This window comes from Pseudorca crassidens, chromosome 19 (genome assembly GCF_039906515.1).
Source record: "Pseudorca crassidens isolate mPseCra1 chromosome 19, mPseCra1.hap1, whole genome shotgun sequence".
NCBI classification, from domain to species: domain Eukaryota; kingdom Metazoa; phylum Chordata; class Mammalia; order Artiodactyla; family Delphinidae; genus Pseudorca; species Pseudorca crassidens.
In genome coordinates this window covers 9655630-9677798 of record NC_090314.1, presented here as the reverse complement: position 1 = coordinate 9677798, position 22169 = coordinate 9655630, and the positions used below count along the sequence as shown (strand labels likewise).

Below are 22169 nucleotides of genomic sequence, written 5' to 3'. Positions count from 1 at the left end.
AGCCCCTGCTCGGCGCAACTACAGAAAGATTGTGCACAGCAACGAAGACCCAACACAGCCACAAATAAATAAATAAATTTATTTTAAAAAAAAAAGTTCAAAGGGTCCAGTGCAGAAAGGACCAGAGCAGAGGGCTGAGTGGTTGGGACAAGGCCGAAAGGGAGAGTCGGGACTTCGGGGTCCAGGAGCTCCAGACCCTCCCCCGTCACCACCACTTCCTGCGTAGCCTCTGATAACAGGCCTCACACGCATCACCAGCTCACCCTGAGTTTTAAAGCATGTTCACACCCACCATCACCTTGAAGATTCTTCCAACCTAAGAGGCAGCAGAACGGGGGTCACCTCCCTTTTGCACAGGTGAAGAAACTGAAAGTCAAAGATTTTTTAACGAATTTTCAAGGTCAAAGATCCAAGAAGTGTGTGCGGGTCCTACAATTAGAACCCAGGCCTCGCGACCACTGTCCACAGAGCCCTCAGCTACACCTAACCGTCCCTGCGGCAGCCCCGCCGAGAAGCGAGACGGGCAGAGAGGACCAGCCCACAGGACACCTGCTCACCCTTCCCCCTGCCACTCCGGGGTGTCATGTCCTGTGGCCCAAAGTGCCTTGTTCTCCAGGATCCAGTGGCCTGACTTTGATGCTCAGTGCCAAGCTGACCTGGCTATCCGCCTTCTGACCTGGGCCTTCCCATGACCCCAGTCCTCACACCATGACAAGGCCATTCACATCTTTTCAGAGAAAGACCGCTTAGGCCATGAACCAAAATCACAGCAAGATGTGCCCAATTCTCTAGGGCAAGCTCTCTCCTCATCCTTTTAGTTCATCCATCCATCCAGCCGGCCGTCCAACAGTTACCGAGCCAGACCTCATGGATGCCAAGCACTGTGCCCTTGTTGGTGGGTGGGTGGGGGGGCAGGGGGGATGGACAAGGACGAGCAGAGATTTGGGAAGCAGGTTTCCTGACCTGGAGGAGTTCAGAGTGCAGGAGGGACGTGACTGCAGCCCAACGTGGTCAGTGCCATCACAGTGGGAGGCCCTATGGAAGCCAAGGAAGAAGGACCAGCTCGCCAGGGGAGAGATCAAAGGCCACGCTTGGGCCGGTTCTGGAGGAGTATCATTCCCCAGGCAGGCAGGAGGGGGAAAGGACCCCAGACAGAGGGGCAGCCACGCAAAGGCACAAGGGTGTAGAGGTGTGTTGCCAACAGAGGGGCAGTGAGGAGGTCAGGCCGGGAGGCCAGGTGTGGTCTGTGAAGGCCCGTGTTTGTCCCTCAAGAAGCATCCTGACACCAGGACAACAGGGAGACAGCGGAGGGCTCTGTCAGACTCAGGTTTTAGAAGTTCACTGCGGACGGTCACGCAAGGCTAGGGGAGAGAGGGGACACTGGCCCTAGCCTGGCATTCCTGTCTCGGTGGAAATACAAGGAATATTTACTAAGAAGCAGGTTAACGGAAAACTTGTCCACTGCCAGGGGGGTATCAGGCACCTTCAAACTGCTTCCCTGCAGCCGTGCCCCTTGGGGCGCAGCCCTCCAAGGACAGCTGTTACTCCTCCTCTCCTCCCTCCCCGACAAACCAGGGGAAAGCCAAGTGCAGGTGACTCTGTGACCACCCACCATGCCAGCCGCAGGTCCCCACGGTGACCCTTTCCAACATGCCTGCATTTCATACCGGTCCTCGTCTGCAAGAGACTTGCCACTGTAGCTGAATATAGAGAGTCTTGAAGATTTGCAGGGAAGCACAATTTACACCTTCTGCTGCTCCTCCGAGGAATCCTCTCCCCAAGACTAATAATACAGCAGACCTGGCACCTACAGTAACGAAGCACCCCAACCAACCCCTGGCACTCAATTCCAAAACAAACGAGACTGGCACTCGCGCTGGCATCTCCCAGAGCCATGCTGACGGGCAAAGAGGAATGCTGGCGTTCAGCGGACCATGATACTGGGCTTTTTAAACCGTCTCCCCGCAGAGCGCTAGGGTTTCCTGGAGGCATCCCCGGAGTCATCTGAACAGCATGGTGATCAAGGTCCCCACCCACCCACCCCCACCACGGTCCCCGGAGGGCGTGTGGAGCCAGGAAGGCAGCACTTGTGTCAGACCCCCCCAGGAGCTATAGCACCAGTGACCCCGGGTCGGGGTGATTTGGAGACTTCAGGCCAGCTCTCTTCCCCCTGCCCCCATTCACGCCTCATCCAAGCCATCTTCTTGGGCCGGGGACATAGTCAAAAGCAAAAGGCAAGAGGCTCAGGCCAGAGGTGGCTCCACAACCCCCCCGGGGTGGCCGATGATGCTTTGGCCAGGCTATTCGCCACACGTGCCCCACTGGCAGGCCTCCCCACCTGCCAAAGGTGCTCGGCATGGCTCCCCTGGGGACTCTGCCCAGGTGAGGAAGAGAGCCGGCTACGCTTCTACTCTGGCCATCTTCTCCTGGGGGTAGCAGAGGAAGCCCATCTGAAACCCTCCACACCCGCGGCATCTCCGCAGCCACGCCCACCGCAGGGCTCCTTAAGGGAGCAGGTCTCGTCCCACCGCTGTCTGTAGGAACCCCCCCAAACCCCAGCTCGCTGTCTCTCTGATCCCAAATTCCCAATCCACGTGCCTCGGTCGTCCGGCCTGAGTAGCAAGAAGAATCCTTTAAAAGATCCACACCAATATTTTTTTTTTTCCTGAAGACCAGACTGTCTCTTCTTTTCACAAGAGAGTCGAAAACAGGAGACCCTCCCTGCTCTCTCCTCTGGGTGGGCTGTCGTGAGCCCAGAGAGATGACTTCTCCTCTGTGCCCTTGTTGGTGGGTGGGGGGGGGGGGCAGGGGGGACGGACAAGGACGAGCAGAAAGCCCTACAAGTGCCACCATAAACAGTCAGATTCTAGGGCCGGGGCAGAGGGGAACAGGGGCAGAGGCAGAGTTTCCCGCTACTGTGCTCCCTTCCTGCCCCCAAAGAACCTACAACAGCCATGCTCAGAAATTCGGCAGCTGGCAGGCTGAAAGAAGGAATCAAGGGCCCCACGGCCACATCACAAACACATCAACTTGAAAATATCCGTGGGTGCTGTGACCCCACCTCACTCTGAGCAGTACCCTACCCACAAGGCCTCAGGATGCAATCTTCTGCAGAAAAATCTGCCTTTACAGGCGGGTTTATCCGCCACAGGCTCTAAGATAAAATTCCCCTCAATTACTGACCTGCAGCTAAGATTCCAATCTTGGTCACACCCAGGCAGGTTTATCACACTCGGGGAGGGTCTGGATGGGAAGAGATTCAGACAACTGTGACATTTCAAAAAAAGGAATTTCTGGCTTAAGTTTGTGGTCGAAATACACCACGACAAAGCCGTGGGTCCATCCACAGTAGGGCTGTGACTTCCACTGGCAAACACACCTTCAGTGATGATGCAAAACCTGACGGAAAGGGACTTACTTGGAAGAACCAAGATGGGAACTGACGTGAGGTGACAAGAGCCAGAGAGACAAAGTCTCTACCAGAAATGGTGACCAAGAGGTCTGGCTTGATGATCAGGGGAAACAGGTTTTTTTTACTAAGAAAATAATGGCAAGAACGCTGAGTAATGGGTGGCCACCAGCATATCCGGAACCTTGACACCAGGCTCCCTGCAGAGCATTTACAACAAAGGACACAATTCTAACTTTCACAACGACTCTCTGATATGGGTCTTAAAGATATGGAAACTGAGGTCCAAGGTCAGGTAAGCAAGGGGGCCCAAAGTCTCACACAGCCAGCACCCAAACCCAGGTCAGCTCAGCTCTGAACACCATTCCACCAGACTGTCTACAAACTGAGGACAGTCCCACTGGAGGATTCCAGGATTGTTGCAGAAAAATGGGGTCATCCTGGAACATGAGACAGGCCCCAGGGTGTATGGGGTTGTTAGTTTTTATGGGCTGGGTAATTTCATATGCTAATGAGCGGGAGGAATATTCTATCTTGGAGAAGGGATGGGGATTTCCAGGAATTGGGGCACCGCCCACTTTTGGCCTCGAACTGCCGTGGTGCCAGTGGGCGTGTCCTTAACATGCTAATATTACAATGAGTGCATAATGAGGCTCGAGGTCTAAGCACCGGAAGTCAAATCATCCGCCATCTTGGGCCTCGTAGGTTCTAACCAGTTTCTGTCGTATCCTCAACGGCTGTGTCACTGTTTTAACGGTTGTGTCCTGCCCCCTTCCCTCCTGTCTCAGCCTTATGGACAAGATGACGTTCCTACTTCCCAGCATCACGCATCCGGAGAAATGCTAAAAACAGCTAAAAACACGGCTGGGGAGGGAGGCAGCGGCCAGGTTATAAAGGGCCTTGTAAGCACAGCTAAGTCATATTATATCATAAAGGCAACCAAAAAGCTAAGGAAAGTCTTCAGCAGGAGCGTTCCGTGGTCAAACTGGCTAGAAAAATCACTGTGGCGTCGCTACGGAGAATGGACATCACCAGGGGACCAAAGGAGCAGCCACTGCTGTTAGGGACCACGGCAGTAATCCAGGCAAGAGGAGAGAGGCCAAGTGCAGAACAGTGTAGACCTGAGGGCTCCACCCAGGGGCTGCGGGGGACGCCTGCTTGGCGGCACCAACCACCATCTCCGGTTCCGAGCCCTAGAACACCGGCCCTGTTGTCCTGAGCCCCATAACAACGCTTTCAGAAGAGAATTTCCAGCCAGGCCCTTGAAGCAAACCTTGCCTTTGGCCCAGGACCAGCAAAGATGAAAAGGAATGTCGAAGTCCTTTAGCAACCTCCTGCATGTCACCTCTCCGGACAAACAGCCTTTTTCTCATTATGAGAGCCTCTTCGGGGTGTGTCCGGGCAGCCGGAGGCCCATCTGACCCAGGTAAGAAGCAATTAAGACTAATTAGCCCAGCCTGAGCAGTGGCAACCATCATGAAGCAGTTCCTGAAACACCCCCAGAGGTGCTCTCCAGTTGTGCTACTCAAAGTGTGGGCCCAAACCAGCAGCATCTCCTTGTCAGACCTTTTGAGAAATGCAGGCTCTCAGGCCTCACCCCAGACCCTCAGAATCCAAATCTGCATTTAGTAAGATGCTCAGGTGATCTGTACCCATGGGTCAGAAAGCCTTTTTTTTTTTTTTTTTCTTGGCTGTGCCGCACGGCATGTGGGATCTTTAGTTCCCCAACCAGGGACAGAACCCATGCCCCTTGCTCTGGAAGCGCGGATTCTTAACCACTGGACGGCCAGGGAAGTCCAGAAAGCCTTGACCACGGCGCTGCAACCAGCCAGCCTTGTGCTTGATCTCAGAGGGGCCCAGGGAAAGAGGTTTCTCTCACCCAGTAGCACCCCATCCATGGAAGCCCAGTTAACGAGCAGCTCTCAGCATGCAACTTGGCATGATCCCTAGAACATGTGGGATGTAAACTCCACTAACAGAGTGTATACGAGATGCCAGCTCCCCTCACAGGAACCCTAGGAAACTTAGGAAGATTCTGCAACTCGCCCAGGCAGCAGGGGCTGAGGCAGGATTTGAACCCAGAGCTGCCAGACTCTTGCTCTGAGCTCTGCGGCCCACATGGGGGGTTGGTTCTGCCCCCGTCTCTGAACACAGTCAGAGCAGTGCACACCAGTGGTAGCTGCAGGGCTCACGTTCCAGCCCACAAACCAAACCACACAGTGCATCTAGCATCCCCTTGGAACCGATAAACCGCCTTGAGATGTGGTGGCCACACCCCCACTGCATGTTTTTCCTAACACAGTCGGTATCTGGCAAGACCACCCCGGGCTCTCTCTCTGCCATCAAGTTCGTACTGCACTCGAGACCCTGGGCCTACTACCATGCCCACGTCACTCACCACTCAGCCCGCAACCTCTCTTCCTCATCTGGCCATGGTAAAACGTGCCTGAGCCCCACCTCCACCCCGTAACTGTGATCAAGGGACCCCTCTGGGCAAACTGGAACACCAGCTACCACCCTCCCCGATCCTACCTTTTTACCATCTCCATACCTCTCTTCTCGGATGAAACAGGCTCCAAATGAGGTCTAATTCCAAAACCTGTGTTCCTTCCCTGACCCTGCGTAGCCTCACATAATCCGTGAAGGAAAAAGAAAGTAAACTAAATCCAATCTAATTCCAGAATTTAATCATGACTTGCAAACTTTAAAACCCCTTAGGGTAACTCAAATGCTTTCCCACTCAAATTGTGGCTCAGAGGCCAGCAGTATCAGCATCAGCTGGGAGCTAGGTAGACAATGCAGTCTCAGGCCCCACCCCAGAGCCAGTGAATCCAAATCTGCATTTTAACAAGAACCCTATGTGATTTGCATGCACCTTAATACGTGAGAAGTGCTGTCCTTAATGTCCTACATGGTAATGTTGTACAGGTAGCTTCTATGCGCCCACACCAAGCGGGAGGCCCCAGGCATCCAGGACCTTCTTTACAATACGAAAATATTAGACTGACTACCAGATTAGTAGATTTTGTGTGAAGTATGTCCTTGATTATCCAAAACTCAACAGAGTTTTATTTTTCACTCCAAACACCACAAAGGCTTGTAGCTATTTATCAATAAAACACTTGCTAAATGAGAACAGTGGCCTCCAACTTCCTATTTCTATTTCTACATTATATTGTGAATCAAAAACAAATGACACTCTTCCATGAACCACTGCTAAAATAAGGAGCCTCTGTTATGATTAAATTAGGACAAGAACTCATTTCTGTAGAATTTTTGAAATATCATCTCTAAAGAGTTTTTACAACTTAATTTGGTTTTTTTGTTGACTAATCCGGGAGTTCCCTGTGCATCTGAGGAGCGAGAATGAGAAGGGTGGAGGAATGAAGGCATTTGAGAAAGAACAATGGATGCAGAATGTCTGGAAGGGCTTTCATTCCAATAGAACAAGTGTGAAACTGAAGTCTCTTAGAGAAATCACCTGCCAGAGTCACCTGGAGGGGCTGGCGCATCCCCGAGGCACACTCCAGAGAAGACCTTGGCTCCAGGTCTCGACTTATCCCCTGAGACTTGCTGAGAGCCTGGCATACACAGTAGGTGCTCAACTATAAATATTTTTGTTGAACCAAACGTTGACAGATGTATTTACCGCAAAGAAAAAAAAAATCACAGGAAGTCTGGGATCAGGCCAAGTATCACTGGTGTGCCCAGCATCATGCTAGATGCTGGGAGAGCTTGCGGGAGGGGGAGCTGATTTGAAAGCACAGTAAGCACTCATCCTGGTCTCAGGAGCCATGGGCACCTGCTGAGGCTGAAGTCATCAGACTGCTGCAGAGTCCCAAGCCTCACCCCAGACCTACTGAGCCAGAATCTGCCTCCAACAAGGTCCAGAAGCCTTGCTCTAGAGGCATCAAAATCAGCTTGAGAAGCACCACTCTAGGCATGGCCATAAAATACTGAGATTGAACTGGAACAGGAACGGGGCATCCCCCTGAGTCAGGACACACCTGGTGGTCACCAGAGCTGTCCACATACATTCAGCTCACTCCTTCTCTCCTTCTGGGCACATGGCAGGATCGCATTTCCCCACCCACTTGAAGTTAGGTGTGGCTGGGCTTTCATCAATGAGAGCTGAGCACAAATGCCATGTGTCACTTCCGGGAAGACGCTTTAAGAACCATGTGCTGTTGATCAGCAGCAAGATTATAGACAGTGGCTGCTCCCTCTTCTTGGGTCCTGGTCCTGCAGCCCCAAACCAACTGAGATTTGGGGGCTGTTTGTTATGGCAGCATTTCCTAACCCATCCTGACTGACACAGCATGTAAGCCCCCAACACTGCCATCTTCAGAGCATCTCTGTTACTCCCCCATCGAGATCTGCTTAAACGCAGCATGACTTGAGGATAGGACCTCTTTTTAAATCCCAAACAGCATTACTTAACTCGATTACCTTCTACACTCTTCAGACTCCAACCATCATCTTCTTTTCTCCTTTCCCCAGATTTCCCCACATACTAATGCTTTTATCTTACCATACCGTATGCTTTTTGGTAAGCTGCTTTACATCCTTTTCTCAACAAGGTGATAGACAGACAGTCACACATACAGACACACCAGACGTGGCTCCAAATGAATTTTGGCTGTTTCCAAAAAAATCAAATTCACCCCTCGAAAGACAAAGATTTGCTGTTACTAAGGATATCTAAAAGAACGTGGCCCTGGGCCAGGCAAGTATTCCTTCAACCTGTTCTTTGCACAAAAGGATGCATGGGACACAGTCTCTGCTCTTAAAAAGCAATTCATTCTTGGAAACACCATCTCTTTTTGCCTTGTCATAAGATGAAATCCGAACCATGCTAACTCCATGAAAACGCTTAGCATCACTGACAAAAACGTTTTATTCTTAAAATTCTGCTGAGCCCCTTTTGCGTGGCTGGCCTTGTGTGATGAACAGGTGAATCTTATTTTAACCAGTTCCTCTTGGTAGGCAGGTAGGGTGTGGCCAGTTGAGCTATATTAGAAACAGGCTGCAATGGGTATTCTGAGGCTTACAGCTTACCTACCAGATGCTTTCTGAATCCACATTTCTAGATGTGGAATTGCTGGATCAGAGGGCACGGTACGCTGTTAAGGTTTTAAGGTATATTGCCAAATTACACTCCAGGAAGCCCACGGCAGTTTTCCTACACCCTTGCCAATACTCATTCTTTTTTTATTTTGACACTTTTCATTAAAGCTACCTTTTTAAAAAATGTGCAATACTTTGACTACTAGTGAGACTGAATATGCTGATGACTTTGCATCTTCTACTATAAAGTGTCTATCCAAGTTCACTGCCCATTCTTGTACTGATGTGTTCCTTTTGGGCTTTTAAAAATAACTTGTAAAAGAACTTTCTGCATTAAGGACGTTAAATTTTTCACAATTTTAATTTGCCTTTTACCTCATTTTTTTTTTTAAAGGAAGAGGTCTCTGGTGGCAGAATGGGCGATTCACAGATGAGGACAATACCACAGGGACAGTGCATCACAACTCACCTGCAGAGGTAAGGCCCCCTCGCCCTCCCCAGTCAATCTACCAGCAAGTCCTTTTGACTCAACCCTCAAAATACATTCCAGTTCCATCCACTTCTCTCTCAGCACCTCCACTCCCACCAGCCTGCTCCCAGCTTCCTAACTCGTCTGCTTGCTTCCCTCCCTACCCTCTGCAAATCCATCCTCCACACTACAGCCCAGGTGAGCTTTCCAGAACAAATCAGAGCACGCCAACCGAAAGCTACCAACCACTAAAAAGGAAGGATAATTAGGGAATGTGACAGAGGTGCTAAATATCGCTATCATATTACAATATATACACGTATCCAATTAACACGTTGTATACCTTAACTTTACACAAGATGGCATGTCAAATGTATTCAATTAAAAGAAGCCACTGGTAGCTTCAAATCAGCCATGGCAGGAGTACTTACACCCCAGAAATTGGCAAACGCGACAAATCAGAACTTCTCTCACTTCACCTCCCACCCTCCATCCGCCAAAGCTGATTGTTAAACATTTACCAACACACCAGTGGAGGCAAAAGAAGCTTCAGTCGGTGTCAGAGAATGACACTCCAATTTTGTCCTCCCAAAACTGCTGAGGAGGAGGAGAGGGAGGGACCCTTCAGACGGGAGACTGTCTCTGGCAAAAGTATGGATAGACAGAGACCCACGCGGGGAGCACAGCTCAGCAGATGCCCAAAGGACATCAAGGAACAGCTGGGCCCTTGGAATGATGATTTTGCAGTTAAGCCCCCAGACCATAAATGCAAACCTGGGGAAAGGCAAGCAACCTCAAATTATTCGACAGTTCATTTCTTCCGCCATGCAGGATAGCGATTCAAAATACAAGTTCGTAGAGAAAAATCAAGTGACATATTTGGGGGCGGGGGGAGAGACAACTATCCAACTTACCTGCCTCCCTGTCACATCCCAAGCTCTCTTGTCCTCGCTCCCCGCTCTCTAACCATTCTGGAATATTCTGGTTCTCTCAAATCTATCAAACATGCACCGCTCTTCAGGGTTACCTGCATCTGTAGTGCAAATACTCACACACACCCCCAGATCCTCACACAGCTGGCTCCTGTGCCTCACGCAGGTCTCTGCTCACACACACCCTCCTTGGGGAAGCCTTCTCTGACAGTTTCTGGAACCCCTCCCTTCCTGCACCCCACACCCCTAGTTTGTCACAGTACCCTGTTTTCTTGGCCCCATACCACTTTAAAAGTATACATACATATATATATATATATATATATTTTTTTTTTTTTTTTGCTAGTTTACCATCTCCCCAACTAAAAGGTAAGCGTCTTTTCTATGTCTTATCACTGCTTCAGCTCCAGCAGTGCTCACAGCCCATCGTCGGCACTCAATTAGGGGTTGTTGAACGAATGATCAACTTTTGAACAGGGACTGGCAAACTACACACAGCCCATAAGCTAAGAATGGCCTATCCATCTTTAAATGGTTGAAAACAAAGCGAAAGAAGAAGGATATTGCATGGCACAAATTCAAACCTCAGTGTCCATAAATAAAGTTTTATCGGAACACAACCACACCCGTCGGTTTGGGGCTCCTCTCTAGCTGTTTCGTGCTCCGCGGGCAGAGCTGAGCCACTGTGACAGAGACCATATGGGCGCTCTCACGGCTTCTCACTGCCTGCAGCGCACTACACATCGCAGTGATGCAGCTGTAACTCGAGTGTGCCTCTTGGCCTGCAAAGCCTAACATGTTTCCCGGCCCTTTACAGAAAAAGTTTGCCAAGGCAGGTGAAGAAGGAGAAGGCTCTGAGAAACGTTTCTCAGGGAGAGCAGACCAGGCTTGCCACCCGAATGAACAGGAGAGAAAAGGTAAGAGGCGGGCAGAGTCAGGTGACGCGGTAGAGAGATGGTGGCGACATGCACAAGGGTATGGAGGGTGGGGGGAAAAGAGGGTGAAAGGAAGGGAGCGATTAAGAGTTTAGCTTGGACATGTAAGTCCCTGGGGACTGAGTCTGGCGACCAGCTCAAGAACCGAGGGGAATACAGTGAACCGGGAAGTTAACCTAATAAAACAGATCTTTACCAGATGGAAGACAGGAGAGACACTAAATGCGGAGGGAGGAGGTGGGTGAGTCCTCTGAGGAATCTACACGAACCTGGCACAATTCACACACCTGTCGCAACTGAACCTACGCAGTGTCACCCATGCTCTGGTCCTCCAAGGGACAAGCCAGGCCGAGCTGCTGGCCACCATTTCTACTTCTCTCCACGGGGCAAACACCACCCAGAAGCCTTGCCGCCATAGGCAAGAGCGGAATCTACTCATTGTGCAATTAAGGACCGGGGGACCCGTGCTGACATTCTGGTGGAAAGCTTGTCACGTGCCGCCTGCCTGCTGGGAGTGATAAGCGGGCAGCTGGGAGAACACCGTCCCCTGGAGCGGCCCGACAAAGATCCCGACACCTAACCGGTATCCAAGCCTTCCTGGTTTACCAAACCTTTTCTTCCACCGGCCACGTAGGGACCAGCATCCGTCCTCGTAGACGAGGTCGACCAGGCTGTCAGATAAAAGCTGGGCTTTTTCAGGCTGGGAAGAGTACAAGCGGGTCAGCGTCCCATTCATGTTTCCAGCTGGTAATGGACTGCAGGGATTCATGTGGTGGTTAACAGATGTCAGGGATTCCTGCCGACTTGTTGCTAAGGGAACTTTTGTGAAGATGCCCCGAATCCAGAGACTCCAACAAGCCCGGCCGACTGCTTTGAAGTCCTGAGGGGTGGCCAGTTGACCAGACCAGCACAGAGCAGTGCAGAGGGGGGACGCCCCTCCGGATCAGAGGCAGGCAGAGTATGGGCCAAAGGGAGAGTTTCACACAGCACAGGAGCCACAAACGCGGGCCACAGCCCCCAAGTCAAAGGGCAGGATGACTTCGTGAAGATGGCAGAAAGCACCGTAATCTTTTCGATCACAGCTACATGCTCTGCAAACCACCAGCCCTAATTATGCCTTTTGTGAAAGAGCTGACGACCGCCTTAAAAAATACGGGTGTGAGGAACAAGGTCACGTCCATTTTAGGTAATTTCCACGTAACAGAAAGAAAGGCCCTGTATTAAAATCAGTTTGTATAACACATCAAGCATCTACTAGATGTCAGGCAGCTCGGAGGCACCCTGTCCATTAACAACCAGCACCAAACAGCCCCGCCCTGAAAAAGCTGGGCTGGCCTGTCCGTGGCCCAGGGGACAGACCCAGGCTTCAGGGACAGGAAAATCTAGTTTCAAAATCAGCTGCACCATTTATTGTGTGGCCTTTATAAAGAAATCCCTGGCGACTTTAAAAACAAAAACAAACAACGAACAACAACAAAAACTTGCAAGGATGGCGATGGAGAATTTCCTAGCAGAATGGCCAAATCTGTTCGTTCTACCCCCACCGCCACCCCAGGCTCTCTCGAGGGTCTGGCCTGGCGCTGCTTCCTCTCTAATGGATCATCTGTCCCAGGGTGTTCTCCCTACCCTTCTGAGGTAGCTAGTCTGCAAGACAGCCTCAATGAACCTTGCCTCGCTGTATAAACACCTGTATGCACCTCCCTCCCACACTGTGACTCACTTTACCCGTGGAATGTGGTAGAAGTGATGCGCCAGTTCTGAGCCTACGCCTTAAGAAGACCTGGCAACTTGCACTTTTGTGTTAAGAAGCCTGAATGTTAAACACTCCAACTGCCCTGCTGAAGAGAAAGGCCATGCAGAAAGGCACCCGAGGATGACACCACGCAGAGAGAAAGGCCAGATGGAAGGCACCGGGCATGTGAGTGAAGACACCATTTTGGAGGTGCCAGCCCAGCTGAGCCTCCAGGACCCCAGCTGCGGCCACCATCTAACTGCAAATGCATGAGAGACACCAAGATCGACGGCAGAAGAAGCGCCCAGCTGAGCCCCGTCAACCCACAGAAATGTGTGAGATAATAATAAACGGTTGTTTCGCGGTGGCTTGTTACATAGCAATGGATAAAATATTATCCCTTAATGATCCACGGCACAGCCCACCTCCCCAGCCCCACATCTCTCTGCCCCAGCCGCACCTTGTAAACTCCTGCAGCACAATCACCTGAACCCAAAAGGGGAGAACAGAAGGTGAAGAGAAGGAGGTGCAAGGGTGACCCTCTGCAGCTGACTAGTTCAGCTGGCAGTGTCATATTCCGTTAGTACCTCTTGAGTACCTTGCAAGTGACCTTGCAGCCAGATCGTGGATCCAGAGAACAGCACCTCTGTCAAGGAAAGCTCTGTTGTGTATGCATTCCAGTCTTATTACCCTCCAGAATTATTTCCCAAAAGCTCTGGTGGTTTTTGCAGATGCCTGACAGTATCTTCCAGAGCCCTAATTTCTTCTCTTCGTTCGAGGGAAGAGCATCACCTCAGCTCCTCCTAGGCCACGTCTCTCTCAGATCCTTGACCTCTTCGTGGCTGAACAGACCCTCAAGAAAGATGTTCCTGGCTGCTTTTATCTAAGGGCCTTGATAACTCCTGGGCAGCTGTGGGTCTTATCTGTTAGGCTTCCTCCCTTCTCTGGGAGGAGCTGGCTCCCCTCCACCTGGCACCCTCTGAAAGGCTGCCCCACTCACTGAATAGCAGGATCCTTGTGGCCAGTCCTTGCCCACCAGGGCTCCCCCCAGCTCTGCTTGGCAGAGGTTTTCCTGGAGGCCGCCCTCTGTAAGCCAAGTATGCTCTGTCCTGTCCCCCCATTTCCTTGGGGTCTTGACCAAAGAGATTTCCCCAGGAACCAGGACCAGAACCTCCACCAAACTGGCCTCTCCGCAGGGGCAGGCCACCAGGGTGGATCTTTGGGCCGTCTCAGTTAGCTCGCAACTCCCCGCCACGGGGTATGCTTCCTGCAAACCAGGGCCTCTCAGTTCCCCTTTTTTCACATGAACAAGGAGGAAATCCTTGGGGCCTGTGCATTTTGCACACACTGCCCTCAATCTTTAGCACACTCTTGCCAAGACGGGGTTTCCTGACATCACTCTTTCCGCCAGAGAGCAAACGGTGCACTGGGGTGGGGGTTATGCGGGCAGTGCCATTCTCAGCTGTGCACCCACCATCGCACTCCTGCCGCAGGAGTCTGGTGGAGCCCCTCCTGTCTGTACTTGTATCTGCGACAGCTCCCCTGGCCTTCTGAACTCCATGCCCCCAGCAGGCTCAGTGCCAGGCGCCCACTAGCAGAAGCTTCCCAGCTCTAGTAAGTGGGCCCTTCTCTGGCCTCCTGGCTTCTGCACTAACACCTGGCTGGCACTCCTCCAGTGCCATATGCTGGCCAGCCCACCGCCGGCAACCCCCTCAGGAGTTCTGCATTCTCCCCTAACCCAGCCTGTCTCTGGGGAGTCACCCCATTCCAAGGGACCCTACCTGCATCTCCTCCATCCCTCCCCAGCCTCAGCCTCGAGGTCCAGCCTGCTCAGGGAAGAGGTTCCCACAGACAAAAGGGCCTGATCTATGATCCTCCCTGTGGAAGATGCGTCTGCTTTGGCCCTGAAAAGAGTCGCGGGGCTCAGGCCCACTCCTGTCTCTACCTGTGGGAAAAGCAGCGGGCTCTGAGCGAAATCAAACTCCAGGCTTCGCAGGAGAGATGCTCCAGGTAGGAAGGAGCAGCTGCCCTCCTTGGAGTCCCAGCATCCCTGCCTCCCTCATGGATGTGGTCACTGGTAGGTGGACCTCGGGAGCTGCACTGGCCCTTTCCCACAGGGATCCAGACCCTTTCTTCACTTGCCTTCTGGTACAGCTGGGTTTAAAAGAGACACAGGCACAGAGGGTAGCATTCAGCCAGCTGAGCTGCTAACCAGCTACGCAAGCATTACTCCCTGGCCAACTGCCTTCACCTGTCTCACATTCAGTTTGCCTGCCTGTAGAATGGGGATAGTGCCTCCCCCTTCCCAGGGCTGTCTGGGGAATTGGTGACACTGTATGGACCATGCCTGGTGCCTAACAGGTGCTTAACAAACGTAAACCCCTCTAGGGGTACTACTCACACAGATGGGTACTTGTCTGAAAACACCTTAGGCAACACACATGCCACGAACTGTGACTGACACACCCACAGCTGTCCTAGCTGATCATTCTGCTTGTCCCCTGGGTGGTCTGATTCACGCTCCCTTTCCCCCTGGGAAGAAAAAGCAAAGGCACTTCACTCTTGCTAACACAGCCGACAAACCCACCAGTCTCACCCCCACCCAACACACAGCTGGCTGAGTCCAGCCAGGGACACTCCTCACCAGACATCCAACAGCCAAATTTCCACATCAGTGTTTCCTGGAAAAGCGTGGCCACCAGAGGACTCTACGACAGGAGTCTCTGCCAGGGCTGCTGGGCTAGAAACAAGGAGGCTCCGGGTCTTCGTAAGAAGCAATTCACTTGCTTTCTTCCACACCTGAATCTCAGGAAGGGAACTACGAAAGCTGAGGAACACCTGAACCTCTCCTAGGCAGCCAGGCTCTCAAATGACAGAACCACGAAGGTGCTCGAATATACTCAGCTGACAGCCCAGGAAGGCTCCTTCCAGCCTCAACTTGGTCAAATGCTACTAATCCATGTAGGACGGATTTTGTTCTCTGGACCTGAAAGAAACATCACGTACCTCTAAGAGGCCAGGCTCTATTTTGATAAGGTTTCCACAGGATATTTCTCAGGCAAACTCGCCCATAACCGTTTCACCTCTATCTAGCTTTCTTTCTGTCTTTTTTGAGTGGCACAGAGCATTTTCAGTCAAAATTTGCTACTTTGTTCTTTGTGAAGTAGGTGGGGGGGAGGGTAAATTATTAATCAGTTTAGTCTCTATGATTTGGACAGTTTTGTCAGAATACTTCCGTCTACTCACAGCCTTCACAACAATCTTGGGGTCGGGCAGCCTTTCACTAAAGGGGACACCCTGTAAAAGCCCACCCCGCACGCCACCAAAGGACTTGGGGAACTTAGAATCCCACTCAGGCTATGACCATGAGCTCGGCGACGAGAGGACATCGAGGCCTCCCAACTGTCACCCAGACGATAAACAGCCAGCCGACTTGGCTCAGCAGGTCCTGTGAAGCCCGGGGCCAGGCCAGAACACCAGGACAGGCCACTTTTCAGGCTCTGAACCCTGGCCTCGGGGAGCTGGGCCAGGGGACGGGGCGCTGGCCCGGGGGCTGCAGCACCCCTGGATCAAGCCTGCTGACGGGGCTCGGGCTGGTGGCTAGCCAGGCTCACCTGACCAGTAAGTGGGCGGCCCGGAGGCGGCCAGGCAGCTGACCCGCCGCAGGACGACCGTCCACGGGTCGGCAGGCTCGGGGCTCCGGGGCCCAAGCGGTGCCACTTTCCCCAGCCCCATCCTCCGTGCGTCTTCCCTGGACCGCCAGACGCCGCAACCCTTCTGCGGCCCCGGCCACCGCCGGAACGCGCCCGCCAGCTCCCGAACTCACACTGGCAACAAGTTCTCGCTTCCTCAGGGCGGCCTCGATGTACTCGGGAGGCCCGGCACGGGGAGCGCGCGGAGGGCGAGCCCCGCGCTGCCCACGCCCGGAGAGGCGCCCGCCGCCTCCGCCACCCCCAGGAGCGCGCGGCTCTGGGTCGGGCGCGCATCGGCGGCCCACGGGGCGCCCCTCAGGCAGGGGCGGCTCCGGCCTCCCGGGCGCGGGCAACAGGTATGCGAGCGCGCCGGTCTCCCAGCCCCGGCCCTCGCCCCTTACCTCCAGCAACTGCACGTAGCTCGCCGGGAACCAGCCGCGGAGCCCGTCCTCCTTCTCGCCTTCCCACCAGCCGCCGTCCGGGACCTGCAGCAGCGTGATGAGCTCGCCCGCGGCGAAGCGCAGTCCCTGGCCGTGCCGCTCCCCGGAGAAGGGGTACAGGGTCCGGCAGCGGGCGCCGGACATGGCCTTGGCGCCCGGGCTCACAGCGCAGCCTGCATCCCTGCCGAGCCCCGCAGTCTGAGCAGCGGTTCCGCGGGGTCCCAGGCGCCCGGCGCTCCGGGCTCCCGCGCTCTGGGCGCGCGCCGTCTCGGGGGTGCGCGGGGGTCCCCGGCTAGGCGGGGGACGCGCGCCCCGCGCAGGGAAGCTGAGACTTGCTGGCTTCGGAGCGAGCGGCAACGCCCCCGGGCCGGGCGGCTCGCGGCTCCCAGCTCGGGCCGGGGGGGGCGGGGCTCAGGGGGAGGAGACCCAGGCGCCGCGGGCTCCGGAGACAACTTCCCGGGGACGCGGAACGCGGGCGGCCGCCGCGAGGGCCGGCCAGAGCCGGGGCCGCCCTGGCGCGCGGAAATGCGCAGCTCCCCGCGGAGGTGGGACCTGAAGCATCCCCCTCGGCCCCGCTCCGCGGCGAGGGAGTGGCGGCGGACGTGGAGAAGGGGCTGGCGGCCGGGTAGCCTGCCGGGGGCTCTCTCGGCGCGAGGGGGCGGGACTGGGCGGGGGCTGGACCGGGGCGGCCACGCCCTCTGAGGGCCGGGCGCTCCCTAGCCGAGCGGGCGGGTCACAGGGGAGGGGTCTCCCGGCTCGCACCCGCACCACCGAAAGCCGCGGGGATAGAAACACCACTCTCTACGCGTTTTGTAGGCCTCGTGGCTGGTGGTGGGCGGGCGCCTCCTCTGGGGTGCCTGTGAGGGAATGTGTTTGTGGCCGTCACTAGGGGTTGAACCTGGGGTTGAACTTGACTCACCGGAAACTGGACAATGGGTGAGAGACAGATTTGAAGCCGGGCGCCTGAGCCGGGAAGCCAGGTGGCAGCGGGTTACACCGGAGGGACCGAGCGGCGAGGCGACGGAGTCGGAATCCGAGTTGGTAGAATTGGAAGGAGATCACTACGGATAAAAGGAGAAGAGGGGAAGGTGAGAGGAGCAGGCCCCGTCGCTTGTGCGTGCAAAGGGGAGGCTGGCCCAGGGTACCGGCTCTCCTGAAATCGAGATGGGCCAGGCTGAGGAGTCTACACTCGTTTACTCAGTCAACAGACATTAGTGGGAGGCTGCCACGTTCCACGCAATGTGCCAGGTACCTACAAAATTCATTTGGGACAAGCTCCTGCTCTGCTGGTACCAGTGGACCTGGGTGCTGAAGGAAGCTGACCTTGAACTGATGGGCTAGAAGTAAAAGAAAGCTTTCTTTGTTCGCCTACTCTATAGGAAAACTTAAATTGCATTTCCTACACTGTAAATAGCCGAACCCTTTAATCTCTCTGTATACTCCTAATTGCCTGCCCTTACATCCTGCTCAGTAACCTTCCATGGCTCCCTATTACCTTTTACATTAAACTTAGACTTCTCAGCCTGTGCATTTCAGGCCCTCCACAATACCTCCCCCACCCTCATCTCTCACTGTGCTTCCGTAGATACCCTTTACAAAACCAGCCCAGCTGGGCTACGAGAGCCTTAAGAGCTCTTTCCACACTTTGAATCAGTGGCTCTCATTAGAGTCACCTGAGTAATGTTAAATGCTCATGGCCAGGCCCACCCTAGCTTTGAGAATCACCGTTGAGCCAAATTCTGCCTTTAAGCCATCTGCCCTAGCAGCCTCAGCCTGGCCTCTGGCCATGGGCAAGTTGACAAACGCAGATTGTTTATCATATTCCATCAATTGCAAATTCACAAACCCTTGCTTGTCTACAATCATGGGGAAACAAACTCTTGACCACGGTCACCACTAAGAGTCCCTTAAAGCAGAGCTGCAAAATTTGATACAGAAAACAGTCACTAAAAGTAACTGACCAGGGCTTCCCTGGTGGTGCAGTGGTTAAGAATCCGCCTGCCAATGCAGGGGCCACGGGTTCAAGCCCTAGTCTGGGAAGATTCCACATGCCACGGAGCAACTAAGCCCATGCGCCACAACTACTGAGCCTGCGCTCTGGAGCCCGCGATCCACAACTACTAAGGCTGCGTGCCACAACTACTGAAGCCCACACGCCTAGAGCCCATGCTCCGCAACAAGAGAAGCCACCTCAATGAGAAACCCTCGCACCGCAACGGAAGCTGGAGAAAGCCCGCGCACGGCAACGAAGACCCAATGCAACCAAAAATAAATAAAATAAAATAAAAAATTAATTTTTTAAAAAAGTAACTGACCTAATCAAAGTCTTAAACGGGACTAAAATGCCCTATATCAGGGGCATTTGTGCAGGCTGACCTGAGGTTTCATATCTGATGATATGGCCCAGTTCAAGTTAGGATGGCTGGTCCAGAGCCTTCCTGCAATCCAGACTCCTCTGGGGTACCTGTAAACAACCTGTGATCCAGTCTGGACTTGTGAAATTTCAGCTGACACAGCATGCCATACACTTCAGTTCCAAATGACCGGCCCCAAACAGTTCTGCAGCACCAAAATTGATCATGGCTGTCAACTTCTTCAGTTCTCTCATTTTATTCCTGTAGTCCTATGAGCTGGTGTAGAAAAACTACAAGTACTACTTTTCTACTTTTTCCAAGTAGAAAAACTGGGCTCAGAGGGCATGACTTGCCCACCATTATATGGCTGGTCAACAGCAGAGGTCAGACCTGGCTTATTGTACATGGAGCACTGCTTCCTCTGGTCCACTCTGCCGGAGTCAGAAAATGCATTGTGGCTCATCCACAAATAGCATCTTAAAGGACTCTCTGGTGATACCCAATGTCACTCTCGATACAAGTAAGACTGCACTAGCAGTCAGTGGAACTCCTGTCCCTGATCTCAGATAAATCCCCTGACACCTCTGGGTCTATTTCCCCATCTGTGATTGGAGACTGAATCCAATAGCTGGACTATAGGACTTGAGGTGGTCAAATGTATAGGCTCTGGACTCCCTGTATCCAAAGTTCAGTTCTGCCATTTTCTAGCTGCGTGCCCTTGGGCAATGTACTTAACCTCTTTGAGCCTCGTTTTCCTCATCATTAGAAGATGATAGTAGTATTTCTATCATAGAGTTATTAAGAGGATTGAATGAGTAAAAATGTAAACTGTTTAGAGCAATGGCTGGCACATTAAGTACTCAAATATTAGCAGTCATTATTATCTACCTAGCCCAATGGTCCTGGCTAGTTATTATCCAACACTTCTTTTTGAACTAAGATTTCCAGGGCAATAATAGAAGTGGAAACCCTTACATCTTTGGAATGCCAAAAATTTTCAAGGAACACACTCTGGGTTTCTGTTTTCTCACAAGATCTTGAAGGAAAGATGGGTTCCTCCCTTATCTATTTTCCTCCTTGCCTTCCTCCCCCACCCAAATCTTCTGTTATTATCTTGAACTTGTATTTAAATCTCTAATTATCTAACTTCTTTGATAACTAAGTCTTACATTACTGATTAGATGCTTAGTAACTCAGGGGAAGGATACCATGTTTGTTTTAAATTTCCGTCTATCCCTCCTAAAGCCTAACATTGCAAAAAGTAGGCATTCAGTACTTCCTCAATTCGTTTTGCACAGATAGTTTGGACCTTTGTGCAGATTCAGATTTTCCATATTGCCAAGTTACTCTATAAACACATGTGTTAGAACATCTGGATTAGACTGTCAACTCCCAAGATCAGGCTTTGCTCCCTTTTTCTTAGCTTTCTCTCAACACTGTGCACTTGATAACCACGTGCTGGTGGATATTTCTTTTCTACTTGAGACAGTCTCACATGCCCTTGCACCCGCAGCCTATGGATGGCAGAGAAATACAAGGATTTCAATTTCTTAAAAAATTAAACATAACTTTACCGTATGACCCAGCAATAGTCCTAGGTATCTACGTAAGAGAAATGAAGACAACCACACAAAAACTCGCAGTGGATATCCACAGCAGCACTATTTCTAAGAGCCAAACAGTGGAAATCATCCAAATGCCCATCAACTGATGAACAGAGAAGATGTGGTATACCCATACAATGGACTACTCACTCAGCCACAAAAAGGAATGGAGGTCTGATACAGGATGCATCTCAAAGACGTCCACCATGCCGAGTGAAAGAAGCCAGTATTGTGTGATTGCATTTATGTAAAATGTCCAGAAAGGGCAAATCTATAGAGACAGCAAAGAGATGAGCAGTTGCCTGAGGATGGAAGTGGGAATAGGGAGTAAGCAAAGGGGCAGGAGGTTTCTTTCTAAAATTGGGCTGTGGTAATGGTTCTGCACAGTTCCAGAAATCATTGAATTGTACACTTAAAACAAGTAAATTTTTTGGTATGTAAATTATACTTCAGTAAAGCTGCTAACATAAACCAAAAAATAAACAAAAATATGCAAAGGCCTCATTCATTCAACAAGGATGCCCTGGGACTTCCCTCGTGGTCCAGTGGGTAGGACTTCGTGCTCCCAATGCAGGGGACCCGGGTTCGATCCCTGGTCGGGGAACTAGATCCCACATGCATGCCGCAGGTAAGAAGTCTGCATGCCACAACTAAGACCCGGAGCAGCCAAAATAAATAATAAATAAATATTTTAAAAATTAAAAAAAACAAAATAAGGATGCTCTTCCATACCCATGGGCCAGTTTATTCAGCAACGACCTGAAGAGCTATTAAGGCTGTGCTATCACATGGACAGTGTGTTGGGCCTGGGATAGAGAGACAAGTATGGAGCATATATAAAGAGTTCCTATCAATCAAGAAGAAAAAGATGGATGACGCAATAGAGGAAAGGGAAAAGACTTGAACAGGCATTTCATGAAAGAAGACATCCAAATGGCCAATAACATTAAAAGGTGCTCAACTTCATCAATCATCAAAAAAAAAACAAATCAAAAGGAAGTAACAATATACACTCACCAGGTGGTAAATATAAAAACAAAATAGAAAATACCAGGTATTATGAGGCTCTGAGGCACATGGGGTGCTCATGCACCGCTGAGAGGAGCCCGTTGGAAAATGCGATATTTAGCACAGCTGCAGGGAGCATCCTTTATGACTCATCCATTCCCCTCCTAGGTATAGAGCCAACTGAGAGCTGTGGTCATATGTTCATGGAAAGACATATACAACGTGCATAGCAGCACTATTCATAAGAGCCCCAAACTGAAACAGCCCAGTGTCCATCTACAGTAGCGTGGGTAAAATGATGACATAGTTATACAATGGAAAACTTTACACTTCGAGAATGAACAAACTATTGGTACAGGTAAGTGAACCCCACAGATGCAATGTTGGCCAAAAAACCCACTAAAGAGTACGTATAGCATGATTCCATTTATATGAAATTCCTAGCAGTCAGGAGAGTCGTTATTTGAGGGACGGGTATTGAGGGCGGGGATCTGGGCTCCTGGTTGATCTGGGTGTGAGTCACACAG

General features: G+C 51.9%; 1 protein-coding gene across 1 annotated transcript in view; it reads right to left on the bottom strand.

Annotated features, from left to right (window-relative positions):
• Positions 1–17251, bottom strand: part of GAS7 (growth arrest specific 7) — a 201071-nt gene extending 183820 nt beyond the window's left edge. Inside the window, exon 1 of the mRNA XM_067715525.1 lies at positions 16638–17251. Coding sequence (XP_067571626.1) covers positions 16638–16820 — 183 coding nt within the window. The 5' untranslated portion in view covers positions 16821–17251. The remainder of the gene's footprint in view (positions 1–16637) is intronic.
• Between the last annotated feature and the right edge of the window lie 4918 nt (positions 17252–22169).